Source organism: Andrena cerasifolii, chromosome 5 (genome assembly GCF_050908995.1).
Source record: "Andrena cerasifolii isolate SP2316 chromosome 5, iyAndCera1_principal, whole genome shotgun sequence".
NCBI lineage: Eukaryota > Metazoa > Arthropoda > Insecta > Hymenoptera > Andrenidae > Andrena > Andrena cerasifolii.
The window spans coordinates 9,366,688-9,390,022 of record NC_135122.1 but is presented as its reverse complement, the minus strand read 5'-3'; the positions used below and the strand labels follow the sequence as shown (position 1 = coordinate 9,390,022).

The following is a 23,335-nucleotide window of genomic DNA, read 5'->3' as shown; positions in this document are numbered from 1 at the left end:
TCGTTAAGTTAACCGAATATTCGGTTAAAAGATATTCGCATTGTCGAGATTTTACTGTATTACGCACTGTATTGTAGATGTAACAGAGACGAAATTTTATACAATTTTTATTAAACGAAAAAATTATACTATGACGTTACGATTTCAGCACGTAATGTATTATGAAAAGCAAAAATATTGAAAGATTCAAAGCTCTGAATTTCATAGCTCATTCGACGAACTTGATTCGCTGTTTGCTACGTAAAAGACGTGAGATTGACATTTCCATGCGTGTATTTAAAGGTGAATGTATATAATTAAATAATTGTCTGCTGCAATCTATAATGGAGCGATATTGTACTTTTATACCGACATTAAATAACGTACAAAATGACACGCTACACGTTACAATATTATGTACATTATTAAGCTCGTAACTTTTTCAAGATATTAGATTACCACGAATGACATTTCGTACAAAATTCTTTCAATCCCAATTCTCCAAATTAATTTAAAGAAATTACGTTGCAGATTTTCTAAAATACACACCGAATGGATTCGATTTTAACTCTGTATACACTAAATCTTCCAAAGGTTTCTTACGAAAACCTAACTCGCATAGCACACCGAGTAACAATAACAAATTCCAAAAAGAAATCCAGCCAAATATCCTTTCAAGGAGTTCACACAATTAACACCCAATTCGGGCAACATCCAAATTGATAAAAACCCGAAATTCGTCCAACCAAGGCACCCATCCAATTTGTACATTTGTAACCTAAGCTGATAAGACTCTTTTTTATCAGAAATCCGTGTCGCGCGACTTGCAGCAGACTCAAAACCGACAATCTACTTTGCCCGGGGCGAAAGGAACCTTTTTCGTTAGACACGAACGTGTGTCCGCGACGTGCACATGCTTCGAGCGGAATTATACAAACGAGCTTCCTCCGTTCTATCTTCCGGGACCCTAAAGGCAAAATCGACGCGAACGAACAACTCGTTTCGGTATTCCCCGATGGAATTTAGGAGCATGTAGCCGTAGACGAGTGAAACGGAACCGTGACACCTATCGCGATAACGAGTCTCTCCATCGATGGATCAATTCGCGCCGGTGTCCCCGTTCGGCGTTGTTGCTTCGACGTAAGCGAAAGGACGTGCGTCACGGAGCAAGGAGATCTCCTGGGCGTAGGAACTAATGAAAAACCGCGGACGACGAAACGCTTTCTTGTGTATCAACTCTAGGTGCTGTTAGCTAGGGGGCCGCCCACGCATAAATGTAAACCACTCGTCAGACGAGGTGTCGGCTTGCTTGTGATCGACTTCACTACTACTTTCTGCGCAAAAGTTACAACACGCTCTTCGGTCGAGCCCGCTACATGTGTATCGTGACCACGTGTCTGTTGTTGGGTGGATCCGTAATTAATTATACAGGGTCGCTGACAATAGGTGTATGTCGTATATAAGGAGACGTCGCCGTGGCGGAACTTTGTTAGAGTATTTCGAGGAGAAACTTCTTGGGGAGCAATCTCATGTTTCGATTAACTGTAGCGTTTTATCTTCCCCGATGTCTTTTACTTTCTTCCCTTTTTTCTTTGTGTTTTCTTTTATTTTCATGCAGCATTGCGCCGCAGTGGAATAATGAAACCACAGCGGTGGCTCTATTCTTCCTTTGTCTTCGATGGAGCGGAAAGCATCTGGTATGATAATCCACCAAGGAACGCCGGGAGTATTGCAAATCGATTATTGTGGATAATAAAAGCAAAAATCAATTCGAAGCACCGCGTTCTTCGTGGAAATATTTAATAGATCGACGAATTCTTGGGAATCCGAGCGTTTTATGGGAGCATTGTTCCTAATCGTGACGCAAAATTTAAGTATTTGCACTTTATAGATTAGTTTGGAGAATGTTAATGGAGTTCGTTATATTCGAATACTTTGAGGGGAAATAAGATACTGTTACATTTTTTTTAAAATTCTTAGTTTTCTATTTGAATTTTATTATTGGGAAGAAAGCAAGGTGCTTGATATTGATTTATGTGATAATTTTATGTTATACTTTATATGGAATTCCTTACAGATATTATTATTGAATACCAAGCATGAAGTAATAATTTAAAGTTACAAGCTCGTGAGTGATTTCAAGAAATAATTTGATAACAGTAAAACACTTTCCATTCGATTTGAACTACATTTTTATGTCTCGGCGTTTCTCTTCACAGATATTCTAATATCATTCATCGCTAAAATTTGCAAGGAATTGCACTTTTGAATTCCTAATTTGTTGATGCTAATGTGTGCACTACTCCAGAGATATTCGAACTTAAGTAAGACTATTAAACGTCGAAATAAAGTATAGATTGTAGATAACTAGTGTCAAATGTTTTGTTTTAATTAATGTAACAACGAGATCAGTAACAAGCAGAGATCACACAATTTCTCCATAAACTATTTAAAAATATATTTAGCCTGCAATTTGACTACAACAGTTATAAGCTACCTTGATATTACCACCATTAACTTCTTTATATAATTCACAAAGATCAAGTTGCATTGAATTTAAAACGAAATGTCGCTTCTGGGTAACACTTTGAAGTAAAACGTAAGCCTGCCCTTACCATAAAGGATAAGTTTTCACTTAGAGACGTCTTTTCATATTCATGTTCCTTAACCCTTGCAATTTACGTCAGAACTTCTTAAACAGAAACTTGCAGCTCAGAGATATGCGGTAGAATCAAATATTTATACGCTTTTACGAACGATGAGACCTGTAGAATGATACCTACTCCATCGCCAACTTCTAAAGGTGCTCGTAAAATAAAATTTCTTATAGTTCTCGCCTGCGCAATTTTCACTTTCTTCCAAATTCATGATCACGCGTTAAAACCTACGTTCTTATTTTATGCTCACTCTTTTGAAGAAAAGGATAAAAAATTTACGAGCATAGAATACTCCTGAGGAAATCTACAATTTCACAAGGGTTGATGGGGGTTGATGTTCAGATGTACGTTGATTGAAAATTTTTCGCCTGCTTTTCTGAATTTTATATTGGTAACTACATTGAACTCTTTTTTTTATCACAGCATAGTTTGCCCGTGCAAAATTTATGGTCGAACACAGCAGTGCGTACCATGTGCATTCTGTTTTTGAAAAGTGCAGAATATCGACGTATCAATGCAGTTCATTTTAGGATCAACGCGTGAATGCGTCTTTCGGCTGGCTAACGTCAATTATAACGCCCACTGTTCCATTCCCATTCTTATGAAATTGGAGCCGCTCGTCCAAAAGGTACATTCACTCTCTGACGTCAATTAATATCAGTCACGCTCAGTGGCAGAAAATTTCATATTCACTCTCCGCGCATTTTATATTTACGGTGGCATTACTCTGGCGTGGCAAAAGTATTTTATAATTCAATGTTTGGTAAATTTGTATTTCCTCTAAGCGACAAAAAAAGAAAAACGAAAATAATCTTACACAATATGAAAATTTTATAGCACTTATGGAAATATACTGTGGTAAGGCGGAAAGCTCTAAACCCATTGTACTACTTTAGAAAATTAAATAACTAACGCGGATAAACGAAACTCGCATCTTTTGAACAGTCAGAGGTCAGAGAATTCTGGAGCTTACAGCTTGGTGAGAGAGGAATGAAAAAAATTGCATTTATAATACCTCTTTGCACACATTATTCACACAGTAATTCCAAATTTGTAAATTACAGTAATTACAGAAATGTTTATCTTATGCGAAGATTGAAATCTTGTTCGAGATGCTGAATACTTTTTGAACTTGAATTCCTTGAATACTCATTGATCATTTCACTTACGTCAGTGATTCCCAACCGGTGGGTCACCACGGATTTCGTTTTTGTTTATTATTATAAAGTTTGATATATATTCTAGAACACCTATTTTTAGCTGATTAAGTAAGGGAAAAAATTATTTTTTACTTTTTAGTGCATTTTTATTTTTTTGAAGTCGGTTTTAATGATTTTCTAAATTTTTATGTGTTTCCTTTAACTTATTAAATTTACCTTACCTTATATGCAGGGAATCGCAGGTTATTTGAATATTATAAAAGGGGATCCCGACTCAAGAATGGTTGGGAAGCACTAACTTACGTTTTACCTTAAAGAATTTACCAAATTGTCGCATTAATTGACAGTTACTTCAGAAGACATGAAAGGTCCGAGTCATCTACAATCTGCAATTACTCTCCTTTGACACGATAATCCAACGTGAGTGTCTCAAATTCGTTGTGATTCCGTGCACCATTACATCACTCGACGTCCTCGCCATCTTTCCCTAATAGGGCGTCTATTCAATCGAAAGACCCCGCGCAGATGCTTTCAGCGCGATCGAGCTTCCCTCAATCCAGCAAGCCCGTTTCTTTCGTAACACACGATGAGTTTACTTCATTCGAAAGGAGCGCACGACAATCGACTTAAGTAAGCGCTAAGAATTATGTGCGTCTGGTCACCGGTTATATATGTAACTTAGAAGTAGAGAACCCGAGGATCGCGGTAAAGTAGTCTTAGCCGCGGATCTCGCGCCACCCGGCGCGCCTCGCGCGCGTAGACTCGGGGACCGTGAGTCTGGACGACGAGGAATCGGTCGGGAGCCAGGAGGCGCCTCGAGTATACGCGGCCTGCCGCGTGGAACACAGGGCGAGACACAACCAAGAACACATCCCTTGAGAACCCATGTTCCGCGAGAGAGAAGGAACGTTCGCGCGCTTTCCGTTTGCCCCTCCGCTGGATGGGAATCGTGGTTGATCGAAGCACCGGCAAAGGAAGCACCCCTTTGGCAGTGTTTATATCTGATATGTAGCAGGAGAAACGGGAAACGAGAGTGTCAGTTGGGGGCGAGTTGCGTTGTTCGCCGTTCTTCTCCTTTACTCCGCTTCGTTCCCACCGTACGAGATTCCGTTTCTATCGGCCGACGTCGACCAAGCTCCCGTGTCGGACTTCTCGCTTTCGGCCTCTCGCCCTCGGTCTGTAACCGCGCGCGCGCACACACACGACCCATTACCCCACGTGCCCCTATCTTAGCTGGTAGTCGGACCTGCCCGTTCGAACGAAACGGACGGGAAACACGCGGGACGTAACACGCCCGACCCTTTCCAACCCCCACCACCCCACCCCACCCCAGGAAAGCTTATAATCAGCCGCGTGTCGCCCTCGAATCTGTGTAATCGGATGTAACCAGAATAGAGAACGAAATAAACTCAGAAGGAGAAACGAATGGTGCAGAAGGGATTCTTGGCGCGGGAGCTCGAGCTGCGTTCACGCATGGAGGCTACGGCACTCGATCTTCGCGTTGTGTCTCCTTCGTCATGTATATACGACACATGCGTGCGTACGTGTACGTGAACGGATCACGCCGGAAGAAGAGCATACACACACATACGTACACAAGGACGCGTCCCCGTAACTGCATGCGTGTATGTGTAAACCTGTGGGCGGGCGATTAATTGCAGGACCGCGCTGGTGTACCATGTGTGTGCCTTTCTTCGCTGCCACCCCTTACTATTTTCACTTGGATGTTCTCTCTCCAACCTGTCGACTTCCTCCCTGTCTCTTCCGTCACACTTCTCTCTCTCTACGCTCTTACTATCCTGTACGGCTCTGTGAAGCTGCACGTGACGTTACATCTCTGTATCTACTCGACTTCGCCCCGCGTCCACGTCATGTACTTCCGCCCGGTCGGTGTGTCGCCATCGACATCCATCCACGTTGTACGCCGCTCTCTGTAAACCCCCGTGGACCTCGCACATGTACGCCCATCAGTTGTTCTCTTTGCCGATCCCTTCGTCGCTTCCCCCTTACCCCACCCCCCCCCCCCGACCCCACCCCCCACCCTGCCGCAGCCTCCTAAATGACATTGCCCGGCCACGAAAAGCGAAACAAAAAGAGAAATAGAAACCCGCTGACGAAAGAGAAAATGAGAAGGAAATGTAAGTTGTCCATTGTTGAGCAAACTTAGCATATTGGCCCTCCATGCTACTCTCTCCCAACTGGCACGACTCTAGTTGTATATTAGCATTCATTTTTCTTTTGCGGCTCGACCCCTGCGTCTCTCCAAAAAAAAAAAAACCTAGCCCACCCGCCATCAGCCCAGCCCAGCCCCCTCTTCTGTTCTCTTCTTTCCCATTGTGTCTGTTTTCGATATCGTTCACGTATGGCTAATTCGTCGTCTTGGCAGCGATCAGCTCATCAGCTTGTCCCGCGAACGTCCCCCATTCCTCGAGCCTGGTCTGTTACGTTCTCTCCGCTGCTCCGCTCCTTCGTTTCATGGGCTTAGAGCGTAATGAATGACAAAGGCATGCACGTGTACTTGACAGTAGCTGTCGATAGAAGATCCGAGGCGAGAGCGAGTGCCTCAGCACCGAACCGATCGCGGTGGCGATGTCGCGAGGGAAGAACTGAGGGGTAGGGTGAGGGGGGGGGGAGGATTAGCTCGGTGTGATTGGTATCTGACTTTGTTGCCGGGTAGCTGAACGCGCAAGCTCTCACCTTCGGCTGCCGAAGTACGTTCTAATCTGTCTGTGACTTGATGTTCATGCAAGCGGAGTATGTAGTCTTCGTCGAGGTAGATGTGTAGATATTATATTGAATCGAAATTGGACGAAACCAGTGGAATCTGTTAGTTTCTTGCTCTGCCTACGATGAAGTATGAAACGAAGGGTTCACTTCTTCTTTCTCTCTCTTCTGCTCCGTATCTTCTCTTTCATTCGCTCTGTACTCCTTTCTGTCGTTCTTTCTCTCTCTCTCTCTCTCTCTCTCTCTCTCTTTCTCTCTCTCTCTCTCTCTCTGTCTCTCTGTCTCTCTGCCTGTCTCTCGCTCTGTTTTCATCTCTCTGTCTGTCTGTACGTCTGTTCAACTACGTACCGATTTTACTTCATTTCCAAGCGCAGATACACGCACAGCAAACTCGTTTTAGAACTATGTGCGCGCGCCAAACGTAACTAAAGGGATTTTTTTGGAAATTTCGCTAGTCCTTGGCGTACAGAGGACGGCAAACGAGCACGAAACTGCGGGCGTTTGGTTTACGCTTCCCCCGGAAATTTGTCAGCTGGCAATACAGAGTGAAACGCGATCGAGACAATTGGATTCGACTGGGAAAGGAATGCGATTTTTTGCACTTTTTTTTACACCGCTTGCTTTCGAAGTATTGAGAATTTCTTCTTGCAAATGCGACTGCACGTAATGTCACCAGTTTCGATCGTAGATAATGTTTCAGCTCGAGTAGCCTTCACTTTATTAACTTAAAAAAAAAAAGGAACTACAGACTCTTACGATCTAATTAGGCTCAAAAATCACAGTATAGGGACAATTTTAGGTAAATATAAATGGACAGAGCTGATCCAAAACGACGCGGCGGTAGCCATTATGGGCGGAACAAAAGCATCGCTAAGCTTTGGAATATTCCAAATTACCTTCACCGTTGGTATTCCGAATTAGCAATATGGCATTGAAACGTACAATTTCATGTCACACGTTGCATTCTCGAAATTATCGCAAAACCGACGTGGAACAATAGAAGATACATGCAAATGAGTAAATTAAGTGTTTAACTCTAAAGTTGTGACATATTTTAACCACGATTGGAACGATTGAATACTTGCTGAAAAAATTTTGCAGATTGACGTTTTCTTATTCTGCAGATCAAGTCGAAAATGTCAAAATAGCGGTTCAGCCACAAATGTCATTAGTTAACAGGCCAATAGCCCCTATTATCTACGGCATTACAAATTAGACAGTTTTAGTGGTTTATTAGATACTTCGGTATCCCAAATTACCAACATTATTCCAAATATGCTGCACTTCCTTTACAATAATGTTTAGAATGCATTCACAAGTAGGAACAATAAAAAGAAATTATACAAATTATCTTTATATTCAGGAATTTGTTACGTGTTATGGACGTGAATAAAAACCACCTTAATTTTGATACGGAGAATATAATATATAATTGTTTTTCGCGTTATAATAAATCAATGAACGAGCTTAGTCGCGTCACTTTGAAAACCCAAAGTTTCCAAGCCCGGTGCTTGCGTATTATACCTAACGGAACGAACAGATAGGTTGTAACAAACAGTAACCTTTTACTATAAACATAACAATTAAACGAATAAAATGGTTACGCCGAAAATCAAACGGGTTCATCACGCATAATTAAATACTCCATTGACAAGACCGAATTACTGGTACCATTAACCAACAAAATGAATAAATTAAACAATTCATTCGATCATGGACTATATTCAACGAGCCCCATTGAATTAAGACCAGCCAACGTTTACAAGCAAACTAATTAAAATTCATCGCTGACAATTAAGACCAGCCAACGTTTACAAGCAAACTAATTAAAATTTATCGCTGACAACCACTATTAAACGAACCACCAACGATTGCATGGTCGAGTGACAATAGTGAAAACGTTGGTATTGCGAGTTTAGCCGGGAAACACCCACCTAAACGAATCAAATGAAATGAGACTCGAGTTGCAATTGATTTAAGTGCAGTTTACAATTATAATTAAATTAAAAAGGATATTATCACGACCTGGAGTGATCGCATCGATAGTACCAAGTTCAAAGATGATACCAGGGGGAAGCGTACGCACAAGTGATCGTAGCCTGACATCGTTGCACACACAACACGAACGCCACGCTTTTCTCGCGACTCTGCTTCGGCTTTAAAGGTGCTCGCCAAGTGAAGCGTGAACGGGCGTGAACACGCGCTCGTCAACTTATTCGTCGCCATTAGCGAGATTCTCGAGCGTCGCTGTTGGAAGCGAACCGGAAGAGGCACGGAACTGATCCGCGTCGACCGCTCGAGCAGACCGTGGCCGAGCGCAAACGAGGCGAGAGGGCAAATTTTCCGAGCGAGCAAAATTTCCCACGGAGCCGCTCTCCGTCGGATTGTCGATGATTCTTCCGCTTCGTTCGTCGCGTCTCCCCGACTATCTCGAGTTCTAAACATTTAAGGAAACTTTAAGGCCGAAAAAGCGCCGCGACGGCACGCACACCTCGCTTGCGTAGATCCTTGATCTCTCGTTAGCCCGCTGACGCCCAGAATTTTTGTAGAGACGAATCGCTTTTCTGGTGACCTTTTAACGAGAATCTCAAACGAGGCATTTGGAACCTACGATTGAATCCTACGTGATTTCTAAAGTGAATTCTGGAGTCGATGGAGTAGAAGCAGGTGCATGGATTGAAGTGCTCGAGTGCTTGTTGGAAAGGTCGTTTCGAAAGGGCGCTGGGCGTTAATGGGTCGACGATGTAGAGCACGATGACGTACAGTCCGGGAAAACGGGACGTGCAGGGAAAGAAAAGGCGAACGAACGCAACGTTTGTTCGCGCTCTTTTCGTCGGGGAGGGGGGGGGGATGTAGAGGCTGACGGAGAATATGATTAGGGCAAAGGTGTGCTAAGAAGTTCGCGAAGGGCGAATGGATCAAGAGGACTGGGGAGATGCGAGGGAATGCTGGGCGCTGCAACGAAAGAGATACGGAAACGAACCTTTTTCTTGGCTGTATCGTACACGCATCAGTGATGCACAACGGTCCCTTCGACGGAAATTGCGTTGCACGTTTCATCTGCTGATGGGCGTAGTAAATAGCATAGCACTGCCATTTCAAGCTATGTGCCAGTGATGACAGAGATTTGAAGTAAAGTAACGTAAAGGGGCAGAATAGATGCGTCGATAGAATACGCGTTCGTAGTTATTTAGAGAGTACTGGTGCCTCTACAAAGTGTGAACGTATGTTAAAAGTAAATAGTGTTCGTTTAAGTTTCTGCACAATTATGTCTCCCTAGCTCCGTTACGAAGAATTTCTTCTAAATGTGTTAGTGATGTCGGCATAGATTCGTTTGCCAGGTCCAAAATTGACCAATTTCTACCACTGTCCTTTTAATTTGTTTGCCTATCGAGTTGCCTATCCCTTGCCAGATTTACAAAATTCTGAGTCACGTGTGTACAAGTCTGCCAGCAATTTCATTTGAAATTCTCAATCTAGATCGCCATTTATCCCTTCAGGAAGCCTGGCAATACTTTCCCTTATTGAAAGGAGATACTTCGAGGTTCCATTACAATTTGCCCGGCCAAACTCAAGAAAACGTCACAGATGCTCGTGAATGCCGTCGAACACGACGTTGTTCATCACTGATGCTCGCTACCATGCTCCCGTAGTTGCAGCTATCGACCGGAAATGCGGCTGTCGCGTAGAATTACTCTTCACAGGACTAAGACACACCAGAACCCCGACACACATAGATTGCTCGCTCTTATTTTGCCTGAGCAACGAAGATTCCCTCACAAGTCGCTTTTGCATGCGTGAATGCGTCTTACCCTTTAATTTCCACCTAGGAGCCACGTGTGCAACACAGACGCCCGATCTGTTGCCAAGCTTTCCTCACTTCGGAGCCTTTATTCTCGCAAGTTTTCCATGCCTCTATCAAGCGAATCGAATTTACCGCGTGTTCGATTCCTGTGACACCAAAGATCGCGTCTCTGTTCATTCGTAGACTCGACATTACCCCCGATGACGACTGGCCTCAGACACGGCTGATCTCAAGTTCCGTTTTCTCTATTTTAGGAACAAATCGCGAAAGAGAAGCAAGTTTCGGGCCGTGTGCAGATTCAAGTCTCGTACGAGGCGGATCGCAAGGAGCTAATCGTGTCCGTTTTCATGGCTGACGATTTGTGCGTTAGGAAAGACACGGGCTACGGAATGCTGCCAGAAGCGTATGCTAAACTGGTCCTTGTTCCGGTTTGGTAAGGCTTTGGTTTAAGATAAACTTTAATAACTTTTTTATATAACTTTATGTATGAGTACAGTTTGTATGATTAAGTAGTTGCTGCCTTTTTTGGAAACGTTGCACATAGCTTCGATTTTTGCAAATTGTTTCAAGGCACCTGCACTCGTTCGGGTTCGGGCGAAATCTAGAGTTTAATTGCCATGGAGTGAGCCAAATTCTAATTGGAACTTTGCTAAAATAAAATACTTCTTACTAATTTGCAAGCTTGTGGAAGTAGTGATTGCTTTAGGTATTATATGGTAGTGAGGAGTTGGAGTGAAAGAAATGGGAGGATCTGAGATGTACGAAGCAATATGTGCTTCTGTTAGATTATGCGGATATTGAATAGAAACGTGCATTTCTTTTTGTAACATATTTCGACGTGATTGTTATTTCAGCACTGATCAAATCACTTTGAAAACCGTGGTCGCCGAGCCAAGTCAGAAGCCAATTTGGAACGCGACGTTAGTTTTTCCCGGGGTCGAGGGGGAGAGCTTAATGAGGCGCGCGATAGAAGTGACTCTCTGGGATTTCTGCCCCGATGGTGATATCGTTTTTCTCGGCGAGTGCACCGTGGATCTGCAGCGAGCACTCGAAAACGACAGGGCGGTTTGGTACGTATTCCCATTATACAAACGAAACTGTTATTGATTATTCACGCCCTTTCGCTTTATCTTTCGCTACTATTCGCAACTAAGTTTCAATTAAATAAATAATTTCATTGATCGTAATCGATTTCATGTTGGAAAATAGATTATTTCATCAAACAGAACAAAAATAGCACCCCCCCCCTAAACTTTAGCAATTATTAATAACTATGATACAGTTATGGAGCAAAATTTCTTTGGCTGCGACTTAGGTTTCAGTATCCATTTTTTTTTTTTGTTAAGAGGGAACACCGCTGTGACGGCCGGAAAAATAAGCCATTTTTAAGAATATTTTTCGGGTGTAATTTACAGTTTTCGAATAAAAGTTTTATTACCTACCTTTAGTACAATGGCTTAAGAGACTATACACAAAAATAAATAGAAAAACATGCTCAAAATTTAATTATATTAATTAATTTTACCATAGCCTAGCGTAGTGGCGGGGTAACATCTACGGCCGCGGCGGTATATGTATGTGTGCGTAAACCGCCATGATGGGAAACGAACCGACGTCAGCGCCAAGCCAAGTGACGCCACAGTCAACCAGCTTCGCCGGGAGATACGTGGCGCTGGCATCGGTCGTTTTCCATTGTTTCCCATCGTTACGTCCACACCTATCTTGGCGTTGGTACCCCCTCCACTACGAATAGGCTACGGTAGAATATTTCCCGGTAACGCTGCTGGGACTCGAGAACCCAAGCCGTCCGCGTACTGATCAATCGCATTAAGATCTAAACACACTTGTCAGTACCGTGTCAATGCCGTTCCGGTGTACCAGTGGTAAGAATAAAAGACCCTCTATGCCCCTCTTCTTCTGACGAGTGTGTTCAGACCTTTAACCACCACAGCTAGCGCCGACTCTCCGAGGTCTCTTAGTCCGGGTTCTCCCTCTCATGGTCTGAGGGTTCCCGATCCCACAGAATCGATGCACGTGTAGCGTTCAGATCGTAGTATCGAGATAGCTAATGTCTCCGTCGGATTACGAAACGATATCAGTTCTCCAGTTCAGTAATCTTTTTCCCCAAAGCGATACTTCACGAATTACTGCGTGCCTCCGATAAGTTGGGTGTTTACAGAAATGGTACGCAGCGACTCGCAAGTAAGATCATGAGGTATTTCAGGTATCGCCTAGAAGACCCTCGCGGATTTCGCGTATGCAAATCACCTTACTGCTCTCCCCGTGGGTCCTTCTCGACGGAGATTGCCCAAAGACTGCTGCGGAAGACGGAACTGCGCGAACGAAGTTACAGCGACGATACGCAGAGCGACAGCGGTAGCCCTGAGCTAGGTTTCCTGCATCCAGATCACGCCTGGCATGCAGGTTCAAGAAGAGGCTCCAGCCAGTCGGAGCAACTGGAAGTCGAACCATACGAGCTGAACAGGGATTACAGCAGATCCCTGCCAGGCAGTCGGAGAAGCAGCTTCCAAAGCCAAGCAGGATCCGATAGTAAACGTAAGTGTATACGAAAATCCATTAAATTGAAATAATAAGAATAGAAATACAATTTACCTTCGAATTTGATTCTGCTTGGGCGAAAAAGTGCTGCAGGTTCATGTTCCACGCGGAACAATTCCAGATTAGCACTGTTTAAGTATAAAAAGAATACTTGAAACTTTATTGTGTATTCACACACAAGTGACAGTATAATGTAAACTTTGTTTTACAATGTTTATAAATTACTTAGTACAAATGTGTGTACAAATGTTAATCTCGATTTAAACGATCTTTGGAGTTCATCGAAAGTATAAATCGAAAGTAAAATATAATTTTATGTATTAAATTAACGTAATTTTAAAAAAAAATAGTAACAGCTAGGAAGTATATTATATTGCAATTTAATAATTGACTAGCTTTAACTTCGTAATTGTACGGTAAAATTATGCGTCCTCAATTCATTCGACTTTCTTTCATTGAGCTTGATTATTAACAAAGAAATTAATTCGAGAACGCGGTTAATCGAAGTCCACTTTTATACTTTAAAAATCTACCTTTTGCCAGCTCTCCTATATCACCTGGCAAATTTCATTAGCATCTAAATTGAGTTTTTCATTTCCCGGACAACAGTCGTTCGTTAGCCAGTAAGGGGATAATAGACCTACGGGAGCAGAATTTATTTGAATTGTGTTTGTTCTGAAAACTAGGTCAGGGTTGGAAATCAGACTTCGAGATATCGCGTCGCGGCTGGTGCAGGTTACTCATGGCACTTATCTTCGTTCCCGTCCTTGTCCTGAAACGGACAGAATCTATTTTGTACTACCTTCTATTTCAAAACCACTCTTCAACCTCGAACACTCATTTGATCCTATTTCTTTCACTCGATAAAAGCGAATAGAACTCCGTGCAACGTAATCCTCTTAAAGTGCACATCCAATTTGTTCTTTCCAGTCAACATACTCCATGATATAATTCTTTAACTTACATAAGCTGTATCAGCACAACTATTTAGACAGTGTGACACAGTGTTCGTAAGTATAAAATAATCTTCTTAAAAGATTAGGAAACATTCCGAATTTCGATTCATGCGATGGGGAGTAGGTATCGTAGAACTGAATTATAACTTGTTGAGTTTATTATTTATAGGGATATTTGAACAAGTGGTTCAAAAGTGATAGGCGCGTAACAGTTTCGTAAGCAATAAAGCTAGTTTTTCAAGGATCCATATAATAAACACGGATATACCAAATTTAGAAAATTAAAAGGGTAGTCACTCTTTAGTTCCACCATACTTCATTTCACAAAACACAGAGAGTGGGGTGTCCCTTAGAATTGAAGGCGCGATAAAATGTTGGGACGTCCGCTAATTTTATTCTACTTATTTTGAAATGAAACATAGAGATTTTTTTATTTTTTTATTTTTAATTTCATATAATAATCCACAATAATTTTTGGAAGAGGATGTTTGATTTTCTAAACCGAGAGCATTGAAATCTACCATCAGGAAAACTGCGGATGGTTGTTAACAAAAGTAAAATATAAACAGGCGATAGAAATTTACGCACTTTTGAAATGACTGTTGCGCCGGTGTAACCCTGGGAGTTACAGGTTTAAGAAAGACACACTTGTCGATTTCACAGGCGGAAGCATGGGAGAGGCTGACATGCCGGCCATCGTCCACTATAATCGCGATCGTCGACGTAGCTCGTTCACCAGACCGATGAGGGACCCGGAGGCGATTCTGGAAGATCTACGATCGCTGAAGGTGACCAAGGCGAGGGAGCTTGGCAGAACGATGAGTCTCTCAGGAGACAAAAGACGTGAGAACCGTGAGTAACAGTCACGTTGCTTTCTTTGTCCACCATTCTCGCCGTACCATCCGCTCGTCCGTCCGTCAGTTCGTTCATCCATTTCGTAAAATTGTTTGCCTGTCTGTCTGTCTGTCTTTCACATGCTCGTCGATTACCTTCTATACACTTCTCCACTCTTATTTTCTCATCACCACAATCGTCGGATCGTCGTTCTGCTCGATCCATCTTCGTCCACCAGCCGATCTGCAGATCGAATCCTCTTCGTCGGCCAACGCCGTGCGTATCGTACGCATGCAAATAAATATGTGTGCATGGACGTACACGTATACCCGGGGGGGTAGGGAGCAATGAAACTGGAGCGAATAGAATGATCATCGACCATCTTCAATGGAAATGTGAAACATACGAGACATGTACTTAGGAAGACCGGGTTATTGAATGGTAATAGCCGATTGTTGATGAAGATTTATTCCGTTTAGTATAATAGTTTAAAATAATGGATGTTTTGATGAAATTCAACGAGATGAACTAGAAATTGAAATAGTAATTGCAATAGGAACTATTACAGAAAGTTCGTTTTCCTATTTTCTATTCAAAGCATTGTATACAGTTCAGATGCTTTTTAAAGAATACAAAGATCAATGTAAATATAAAGAGCAGTGTTTTGTATATATGTAGGTCCATATCATTTATATATATATTTTGTACATTTTTCCACGCATCATCACTCACACGTCTTTATTATCTAACACTTGTGTGTACTGCCTATGCGTCGCCATGTGTCTTCTTCTCCTTCACTCTTTTCACTTATACACGTCTGTTTGTTTCTCTACTTTCCTTCTTCCGAGTGTTATTCGTGTGATCACTTCTCATCGATCTCGAGCGATTTGACCGAGCGAACGGTTTGAGTATCCTGAGAGTTTCTTGCCCAAGCTAGCCCACGTGGAATTCCCAGATACTCGTTAATCGTAAGTAATAGCTGCTCGAGCCGGAAACGGATTGCCCCCGAAGGGAGCCTCGAGAATGTTCGACGGCTCGTTGAAAAAAATTCGTCAGAATTCCGCATAATTAGCGCATTGGGAATGGCTCGGTGATTTATTGATTAATCATCTCGCTGGTTGTTTGCTCCAGTTCTTCGAATTCAAAATTCGTCTGCGACTCGATACTGAATCTCGGTGACCGATCATTTTAACGTGTGGAAATTATTGCCAGAGACCTATCGAAACTTTATCGAAACGAGGTTTATCTTTGGTTCGCCAGAAGCCCGTAACACAGAAGTGAACTTCCATTCGTATAAGTTGATTACGTTACCGCAGCTCTGGATATTCGATTCTTTTTTTCCACACTGATTTGCAAACCGGGCCAACGCTTGTTGGTACTTTTGCTCTTAATTGAACATTGATTGTATAAAGCTGCCGTGTATGTCACCGAATATGCGCGGTTTACCGCTAAAAACGTTACATTCCGATATCCCTGAAATTATTTTATCGTTGCATTTTATTCGGCGTAAAGGGAACTTCTATGTGATTCCTCGCGTGGCCATTTTCAAAAACTTGATCGAAACGGAATCAGGGACCCGTAAGTACTGTCGCTTAAACCAAAGATAAATCCCAGGTGCGTGCCGCAGGAACTCGAGTTCCCCTAACGCGTGAAATCACTCGGGGCAAGCAAGTGATTTTCGAAAGCCACAGGTAGTGGGATCGATCGAAGCCTGGAACCGGATGCGTCGCGCTCGGACCGCGCGATACCGCGTCATCCTGTGTCTGTCTGTCTATCTCTCTGTTCATGGTGAAGCCAGCATCCCCAAAACGATCACCCGTCGCAATAATATGTGCTCTGTGCTCATCTTTGTGCGATCGCTGTTGCGCCGCTGTTGCCTGTCGCTGAGTACTCGTTCCCCCTATGCCAGCCTGAGACACCAACGTCCACGAGACCAAGGGCAGAACGTGATTGGCAAGAGCACGTGAGCCACGTAGAAGGGAATACAGTACCAAAGAGAAATAGAAATGGGAGAGACAGGAGAAGGAGGACGAGAAGGATTGTGCCAAGAACGACAGACCTTGGTTCCCCCCTATCCCTAACCTTCAGCTCTCGTCCTACCTGGCGTGCCACTTGCACTTGTGCCGCCAGCGGGTTTGCAAGCCATGTTAAAAAAAAAAAAACCTTTCAACCAACCCAACCTCGCCCCTTTCTACCCCACGCAGGCCTGGCTCCTCGTTTACGTTGATAACACGCCAAAAGTTGCCAATAAGCTATGCGCTGATCGTTCGTCCACTATTGACTGTTCGTCTTCTCTCATGATCCGCCCGACGGTGAATCGTCGCGTCACAGCTGAAAGCTCAATAAAAGCCTCTTTGTTCTCTGTTCATTTTTTCTTCATCTCCTTTCTCGGTCGGCACCGTCCGGCAATCTCTGACATGCATACACGGTCGATCAAAATGCTCGGTTCGCTCGGTCGAAACGCCATCGGGCCATCGTCACAACCACCCCGATCGACGACGAATCGTGGGCTCTCGATCGACCGACCAACCACCACCATCGATCAACGAACAACAGCGTGCGTAGTCCCAACGGTTACTGTATGGCAGTGCGAGCCTGTATCTCCGAGGACCGGTAACTCGGCCTCCTTCCCACTGCCGCACTCCATACCACCTCGATAAATAACCACAGGACACTGTGGACCACCGTCACGGGCCATCGGTAAGACACATTTTCTCGCTTTCTTTCTCTACTTCTCTATCTATCTTCCCCTCCCCCCTCCGCCCCTCTCTCCCTACTCCCCCTCTCTATCTTTCGTTCCGTCTCTCCGTCTATCTGCCAACCGAACAGCATATTTGCTGACACGTTTGCCTCGCCTATCCGTCTGTTTATCTGTTTGCCTACTCTTGGACGAACACGTGCGTCATTCCCCTCTTCAGCGTGGTGTTTTATGTTCGTTTAGTTAACTTCCCCTTGTGCCGTATTTTCTGTTACGCGGAACGGCCCTTGTAACGATGCCAACCGGCTTTTCAGATATTTTTGATAGGGTGGAGGAGAAATTTTAGCGAAAGTAATGCGCTGGGTTTGGCAATAAGCTGGAAGGGGACATTGCGTCGGGGCCAGCTCGATGTTGAAGTTTTGGGGGTCAAGTTCTTGAACTGTATAAACTGGATTTAAAGTTTAATAACTTTGGAAATGATATGTCTGAGGTGCAACATATCCTTGCTAGGAATTTTATTGTTTACACTTCTGAAGTTTATTTGTGTGCAGTGCTTGGAATTTCTTTGCGTTATGCCTCTTAACGCCCTCTGCGTTTCGGAATCTTCTGTTCCTTGGGATAATAAAGACTCTGACGGGCACAAATCGAAAAAGACGATTTGAGAAACTATTTTACAGATAGGTACAGCTGAGTGAAAAATCGGGGTGCAGGGTAAACTGCACTAATCATTGGCACTCCTGAATAAAAAGCCAAATATTAAGAAGCACGAACTTAGGAAGTACTTTTTTACAATTTCTTATTTTTTTTATCTTATTACTTCGCAAAAAAATATAGACATTCCAATTGGGATTTCCGCTGAGGGTGCCAATCGTTGTACAGTTTACCCAATCAAACACAAACACTGCTTGAAAACTATTTGCTACTAAACAGAGTTAAGATCACCTCAAAGGATATTGATTAATATGTTTCCATACCAAACTATCAAAGGTAGCTCAAATATCTTGGCGATCGTCACGAGTATCACCCCGCATTTTATTTAACCCTTCTTTTTCGTTTATTAATGACTGTCTTTAGAATTTCGTTTGCCGTTTATCAGATACTACTAATTTAACTGGAAATTTAGAAAAAAAATGGGAACTTAGAGGTACCTTTTTTCTCGTTATTACCTTGTTATTTGAATATTATACCTTAAAGGGGAAGATTCTAGTTAGAATATTATAAAAGGGGAAAAGAAATGGCAAACGTATCACAGATGATTGTGCTTGTCCTGGAATGTTGTTCTAAATGTAAGTGTTCGTTAAGAATCGAAAGTACGCTGCCTTCTGTACAAGTCTGGGGGGTATTTGAGTAGGAAGTTTACGCATCACGTAGCAATTCCCACATCCTCGTTTCGAGTTAATTCCCTTTATTCCTGCTAGTAGTGCTTCGTAGATTAAACTATTCGCTTGGTCTGATACTATTAACTGTAGATTACCTTCAATCGCTAACCACACGTTGCTATCCGCAATTATGACTCTAGGTAAGGAAACCAGAATAGTAGAGTATCGATGAATGCACTTTGAGAACACCAATCTGTTTTCATTGACAAAGATATTCACAATTAAAGCTTCCTCAATAATAGTGAATGAACGAAGTCAAGGGGTCATCAAAATTACTTACACGTCAGTAAACTGGTACAGAACAGAACTACACCTAAGTGTCTGTCTAGTTATTGACTTGTACTACTTGCTGCCTGTTTCAGCTCCCTGCCTTACTAAAAATCTACACAGATTAGAGTAAACGAAAATAGGCATCAAACTCATTTATTTATACAGTATTGATTATCCTAAATTGTTACGTTAGTTTGTTGTAAATATTTAATTTAAACAGAATTTTTACTTACTTATAACGTTGCCTTTATTAGCCCGCTTTAACACTTCTATTCTGGTTCTAATCTACTTCTGACATTAACAAAATCGTCACGATTAAACGTTGAAAGGAGGCAGTACGACCGCAGACTTTACTGATCAAACACGCCGCAAATTGACCCAGTAATTTCAGTCCTGCCATAACCTTCCGATAGATTCCAAACATGCTATCGGTATTCGCATCAAACATCGTCCACGAGAGATTTCTGACATGTCTGTCAGATGTGTAACGGAATGTTATTGTTAAAGGGGCTGAACCGACGAGCCTGCTCACTAATAGACTCCTGCGACATCCAGACGAAATTTGAATTTTTTTTTTTGAACGTACACTCTGAAATATATTCGAATGAATCAGTAAGAGTGACAATGCTGACATCCTGGTTCTCAAAATTCATTTGTGCGATAAGTGGTAGTAGAGAAGATAGAGTAGCCCTTCATTTAGCACAGTAAATAGTAGAGCATGCCTTAGAAGGAGGAGATACTTAGTTCTCGCTCCACAATGTAGAGTAATATTGCTCGCACGTGATTAAAAGTTGCTGGATCGAAAGTGTGCTAACTCTACGCTCTTGTACGTATTCCCATAAGCTATTACCATACTTATTCATGCCGCTTCTCTCACGTAGACTCCGTAGGTCCAGTAGACGCAGTAGATAGTACCTTGTGATAGCACTGTCAACCTCGCATTACCAGTAATTTCGTAGGCGTTGAAGAGATAGCTACAGTTCAAGCACCCGTTCCATTCTTAGCTAGAGTTTTGCTACCCGTAGCTAAGAAAAGCGTAAGTAGGCTTAAGGGCGACTTAAACACCGCCGCCTGTGGATTTTGTCGACGCTAACGCTTCCCTCTTACTTCTCTTTTTACTCGTGCAATGGTAATGGTAAAAAACTCTCTGTTGTGCCTGTGACAAATTATATGACTGCTAATAGTGCGCAGGTAATATTAGGTACAGTCTTTTCAGTAAATTTTTTTATCTCGTGTAGCTGTTAAGATGAATTAGTTTCTTACTCTGACGTAGGACGTTTTACTACCTGTGTATCATGCAATTACGTCGACAGTGACATGATTTGAAATTTCTAGTCGAACATTTTCGACTTGATGGAGTTTGGATATTCTCAATGTCAAGCAAGGATAGATAGTTATATTTTAGTGTAGGTAGTACGTAGGAGGTTGACACTTTGAACGAATATAATGTATACATCAATATTTATTCCTTCGTTACTGCTTGTATAGTAATACAATGTTTCATCGAATTTAATGAGATTTCTTGAAAGTGTCCTATAAAATGATATTTTATTGTGTATCATATTAAGACCTCAATCAAAATCAGTGGCCTGGAAGGTATTGATTCCTTGGCTTCTGAAGACACAAAGAGCAATTTCCTCGAAGAAATTACTTCAGTGTTCATCCCACGTCTTGCAAGTAGACAGGATATTTTAGAACTATGGGTATAGACTCAACGAAGTAGCAAGACAAAGACACGAGTTAGTTCCATAATTGAAGAGGCCTTGTAGAAAACACTGTAAGTGCCAAAAATCTAATTTTACAGGTGGGAGAAGTATCGTCCCTGACTTTTAATTATTTACAAAATTTGATTTGTTTCGATTGCTAAACACACTTAAGTATAACCAAATACATCGCAAGATTTCCAATCTTTTGTATTAATATAATCCAAATTCGCGAGAAAAAAAATTGTATTTGTAATAAACACTGTAAAAGTAGATTTTTAGCACTTACAGTGTTTTCTACGAGGACTTTTCAATTCCTCAAATTACAATCACTTCTGCGATATTGAAGCGTATATCGAACAATAATGAAGCCTGCACAAGTTCACGAAGAGAACACTCGTGCATACAAATCTTGTTTAATATTTTAACGCGTATACTAGATCCTGAAAAAAATGTCCCATACTTGTCGCAATACCTTGTACTTATTAAAACTTCTTACACCATTTACGAATCCCATTCCTCCCTTAAATGTTTACCTGTAATTCTGAAACATCCTGTAATACGCGCAGTCGGAGGTGTTTTGCAGTCCTGGCGACATTTTCGTATCCAGTTGAGAGCTTCCGTGATTGTAACGTAAAGCAAGGCTTTGTTCTGAAAGTATGAATTCCTAGGTAGACAGCCAGACTCAGTAGGTATAAAATGGATTTCGAGCAGTGGCGGCCCAGCAATCTGCGTGACGTCGCGTATATTCATATTTAAGGGGAAGGCAAGCGAAATAACTGCCTCCCCATTTCTCCGGGCTAACGAAGGACAAGGCGACACTTGAAAAATGCACTGCACATCGCGCGGCTCACGCGGATTGGTGGGCGTGTAATCGTGAAATGCACGCGTCACAGAAAGAAAATATCTTCCTCTAAATCGCAGGGCGGGGTGAGCGCAAAGACAGCATCATGAATATTCCGGAGAGGTTCCAAGATCGCAACGATGACTCGGACGAGGAAGACAGAGGGGGGTAAGCAAAGTGAATTCAATGAATACAGAAGTGAAGCTTAAATATTCGCGAATATTTCATTTCTGCGGCTGGAAGAAAGCAATTGGACTGGACTTTTAATGATCACTAAATTAGATTACTAGTAGTGTAATCAACAGAAGTCAAGGGTTCTTTTCGGAAATTTTTTGTAAGGCAACTATGCATGCAATCTTTTTAAAACTTTCAGGCTATATTATTATGTATTTAAAGAAGTGAACAAACATTTTTTTATATAAAAATAAGGCAGCAATTCCAAGTGGCGCAAGTGTTTCGGAGCTAAGTGTTTCCAGAACAAAACGAGCCTTGATTTCTGCCGATTACACCAGGTTCCCCCTTAAGCGAGGGTATGGTGTATTTTTGGTTGAACATTGAAATGAAATAGGGGAAAGGAAGATGGAACTGTGAAGAATTTTTGTGCAACTGATCGCTTCTTATAATTTAATATTGCTGTCTAAGTACTTGAATCATTTTGAATGTTTTCTCGAAATCCTGGAAATCTGTATTAGAAAGAAAATTACACAAAGTGATGTATAATTACCTTTTTCCACCTTGACATTTTAAAGTATCTTCTTTCATAGATGTAGCTTCTAAGAAACAGTGTGTAGGTTGAAATAAAAATTGACGACAGAAGGAAGTAAAATTACTGAATCCAGTCGAAATACCTCTGCTTAAAAATTCAAAGGATTATTCTGTATTTTGTAATATTCTGATCAGCAAGTGAAATACACCATATTTCTAATGCTATTTCAAATACCACTTCACGTTCTGTTAACCAATTTAATACGTTACGTATAATTCTCTGAATAATTATATTCTCGTTTCACTTTTTATCTGTTTCATCCTGACACAGCTCATTAATGACCATTTTTCTTTTTGCTCCCTGTGACTTTCAGTCAGCCAGCGAGAAACGAAAATGGTATCGACGTGAAGTTGGGTCGTGGGCAAGTGCCGCCGAGAGGAGTCAAGATGATCACTGGTAAAGAATTTGGAAAGCACGTTTGACAAACTACACTTTTTAACACTATTATACCAATTTTAACTGGTGCAAGATTATGTCAGAGTGAAGAAAAATGAGTTTATTGGAGAAAAGCCGTCCTGGCAAATCCTGGGTCAACTGTATGAATCTTTCATGGATTTCAGGAGTTCACATTGGCGAGGTGAAGTTGGGCTTCTGCCTAAGCAAGGGAACGCTCGAGGTCGAAGTTATCTGTGCCAAAGACATTTGTCCAGGAGAAAAAGAAGAACCAGGTAACCTGTGCCTCCTGTTTATTTGAAACTGGCTTAAATAACTTACCCTTAGTAATTATTTATTTCCTTCCATACTTTCTGCTCTCTACGGCAATGTCTGTTCCTCATAGGGGACGTTATAATCCAAAGTATTTAGAAGTATTTAAATCACTTTCACCCTCGACCTTATGCCTACGTATCATGATACACCCCGTATAGGCGTCACAAGCAAAGCTGAAGGTGCTGGGGAACAGAAAAGTCAGAAACTCTGGTGGAATTAAATAAATCCCAACTGTCTTCTCATTCCTTTTCCTGTCTCCAACCCTTTTCAGCTCCTTTAGCTTCGCCGACTGC

The 23,335-nt window shown here is 42.1% G+C and overlaps 1 protein-coding gene across 8 annotated transcripts in view; it reads left to right on the top strand.

Moving 5' to 3' along the window:
- Fife (regulating synaptic membrane exocytosis protein fife) overlaps positions 1-23,335 on the top strand; it is a 125,871-nt gene that overhangs the window by 93,303 nt on the left and 9,233 nt on the right. For 4 of the 8 annotated variants that reach the window (XM_076813165.1, XM_076813164.1, XM_076813162.1 and 1 more), the window contains 7 exons: positions 10,580-10,758; positions 11,180-11,395; positions 12,550-12,881; positions 14,504-14,692; positions 21,649-21,736; positions 22,648-22,730; positions 22,895-23,002. In XM_076813165.1, coding sequence (XP_076669280.1) covers positions 10,580-10,758; positions 11,180-11,395; positions 12,550-12,881; positions 14,504-14,692; positions 21,649-21,736; positions 22,648-22,730; positions 22,895-23,002 — 1,195 coding nt within the window. Of the gene's footprint in view, positions 1-10,579; positions 10,759-11,179; positions 11,396-12,549; positions 12,882-14,503; positions 14,693-16,583; positions 17,375-21,648; positions 21,737-22,647; positions 22,731-22,894; positions 23,003-23,335 lie in introns of those variants that run through there. The other 4 variants (XR_013085382.1, XM_076813166.1, XR_013085383.1 and 1 more) reach the window with 4 other exon arrangements.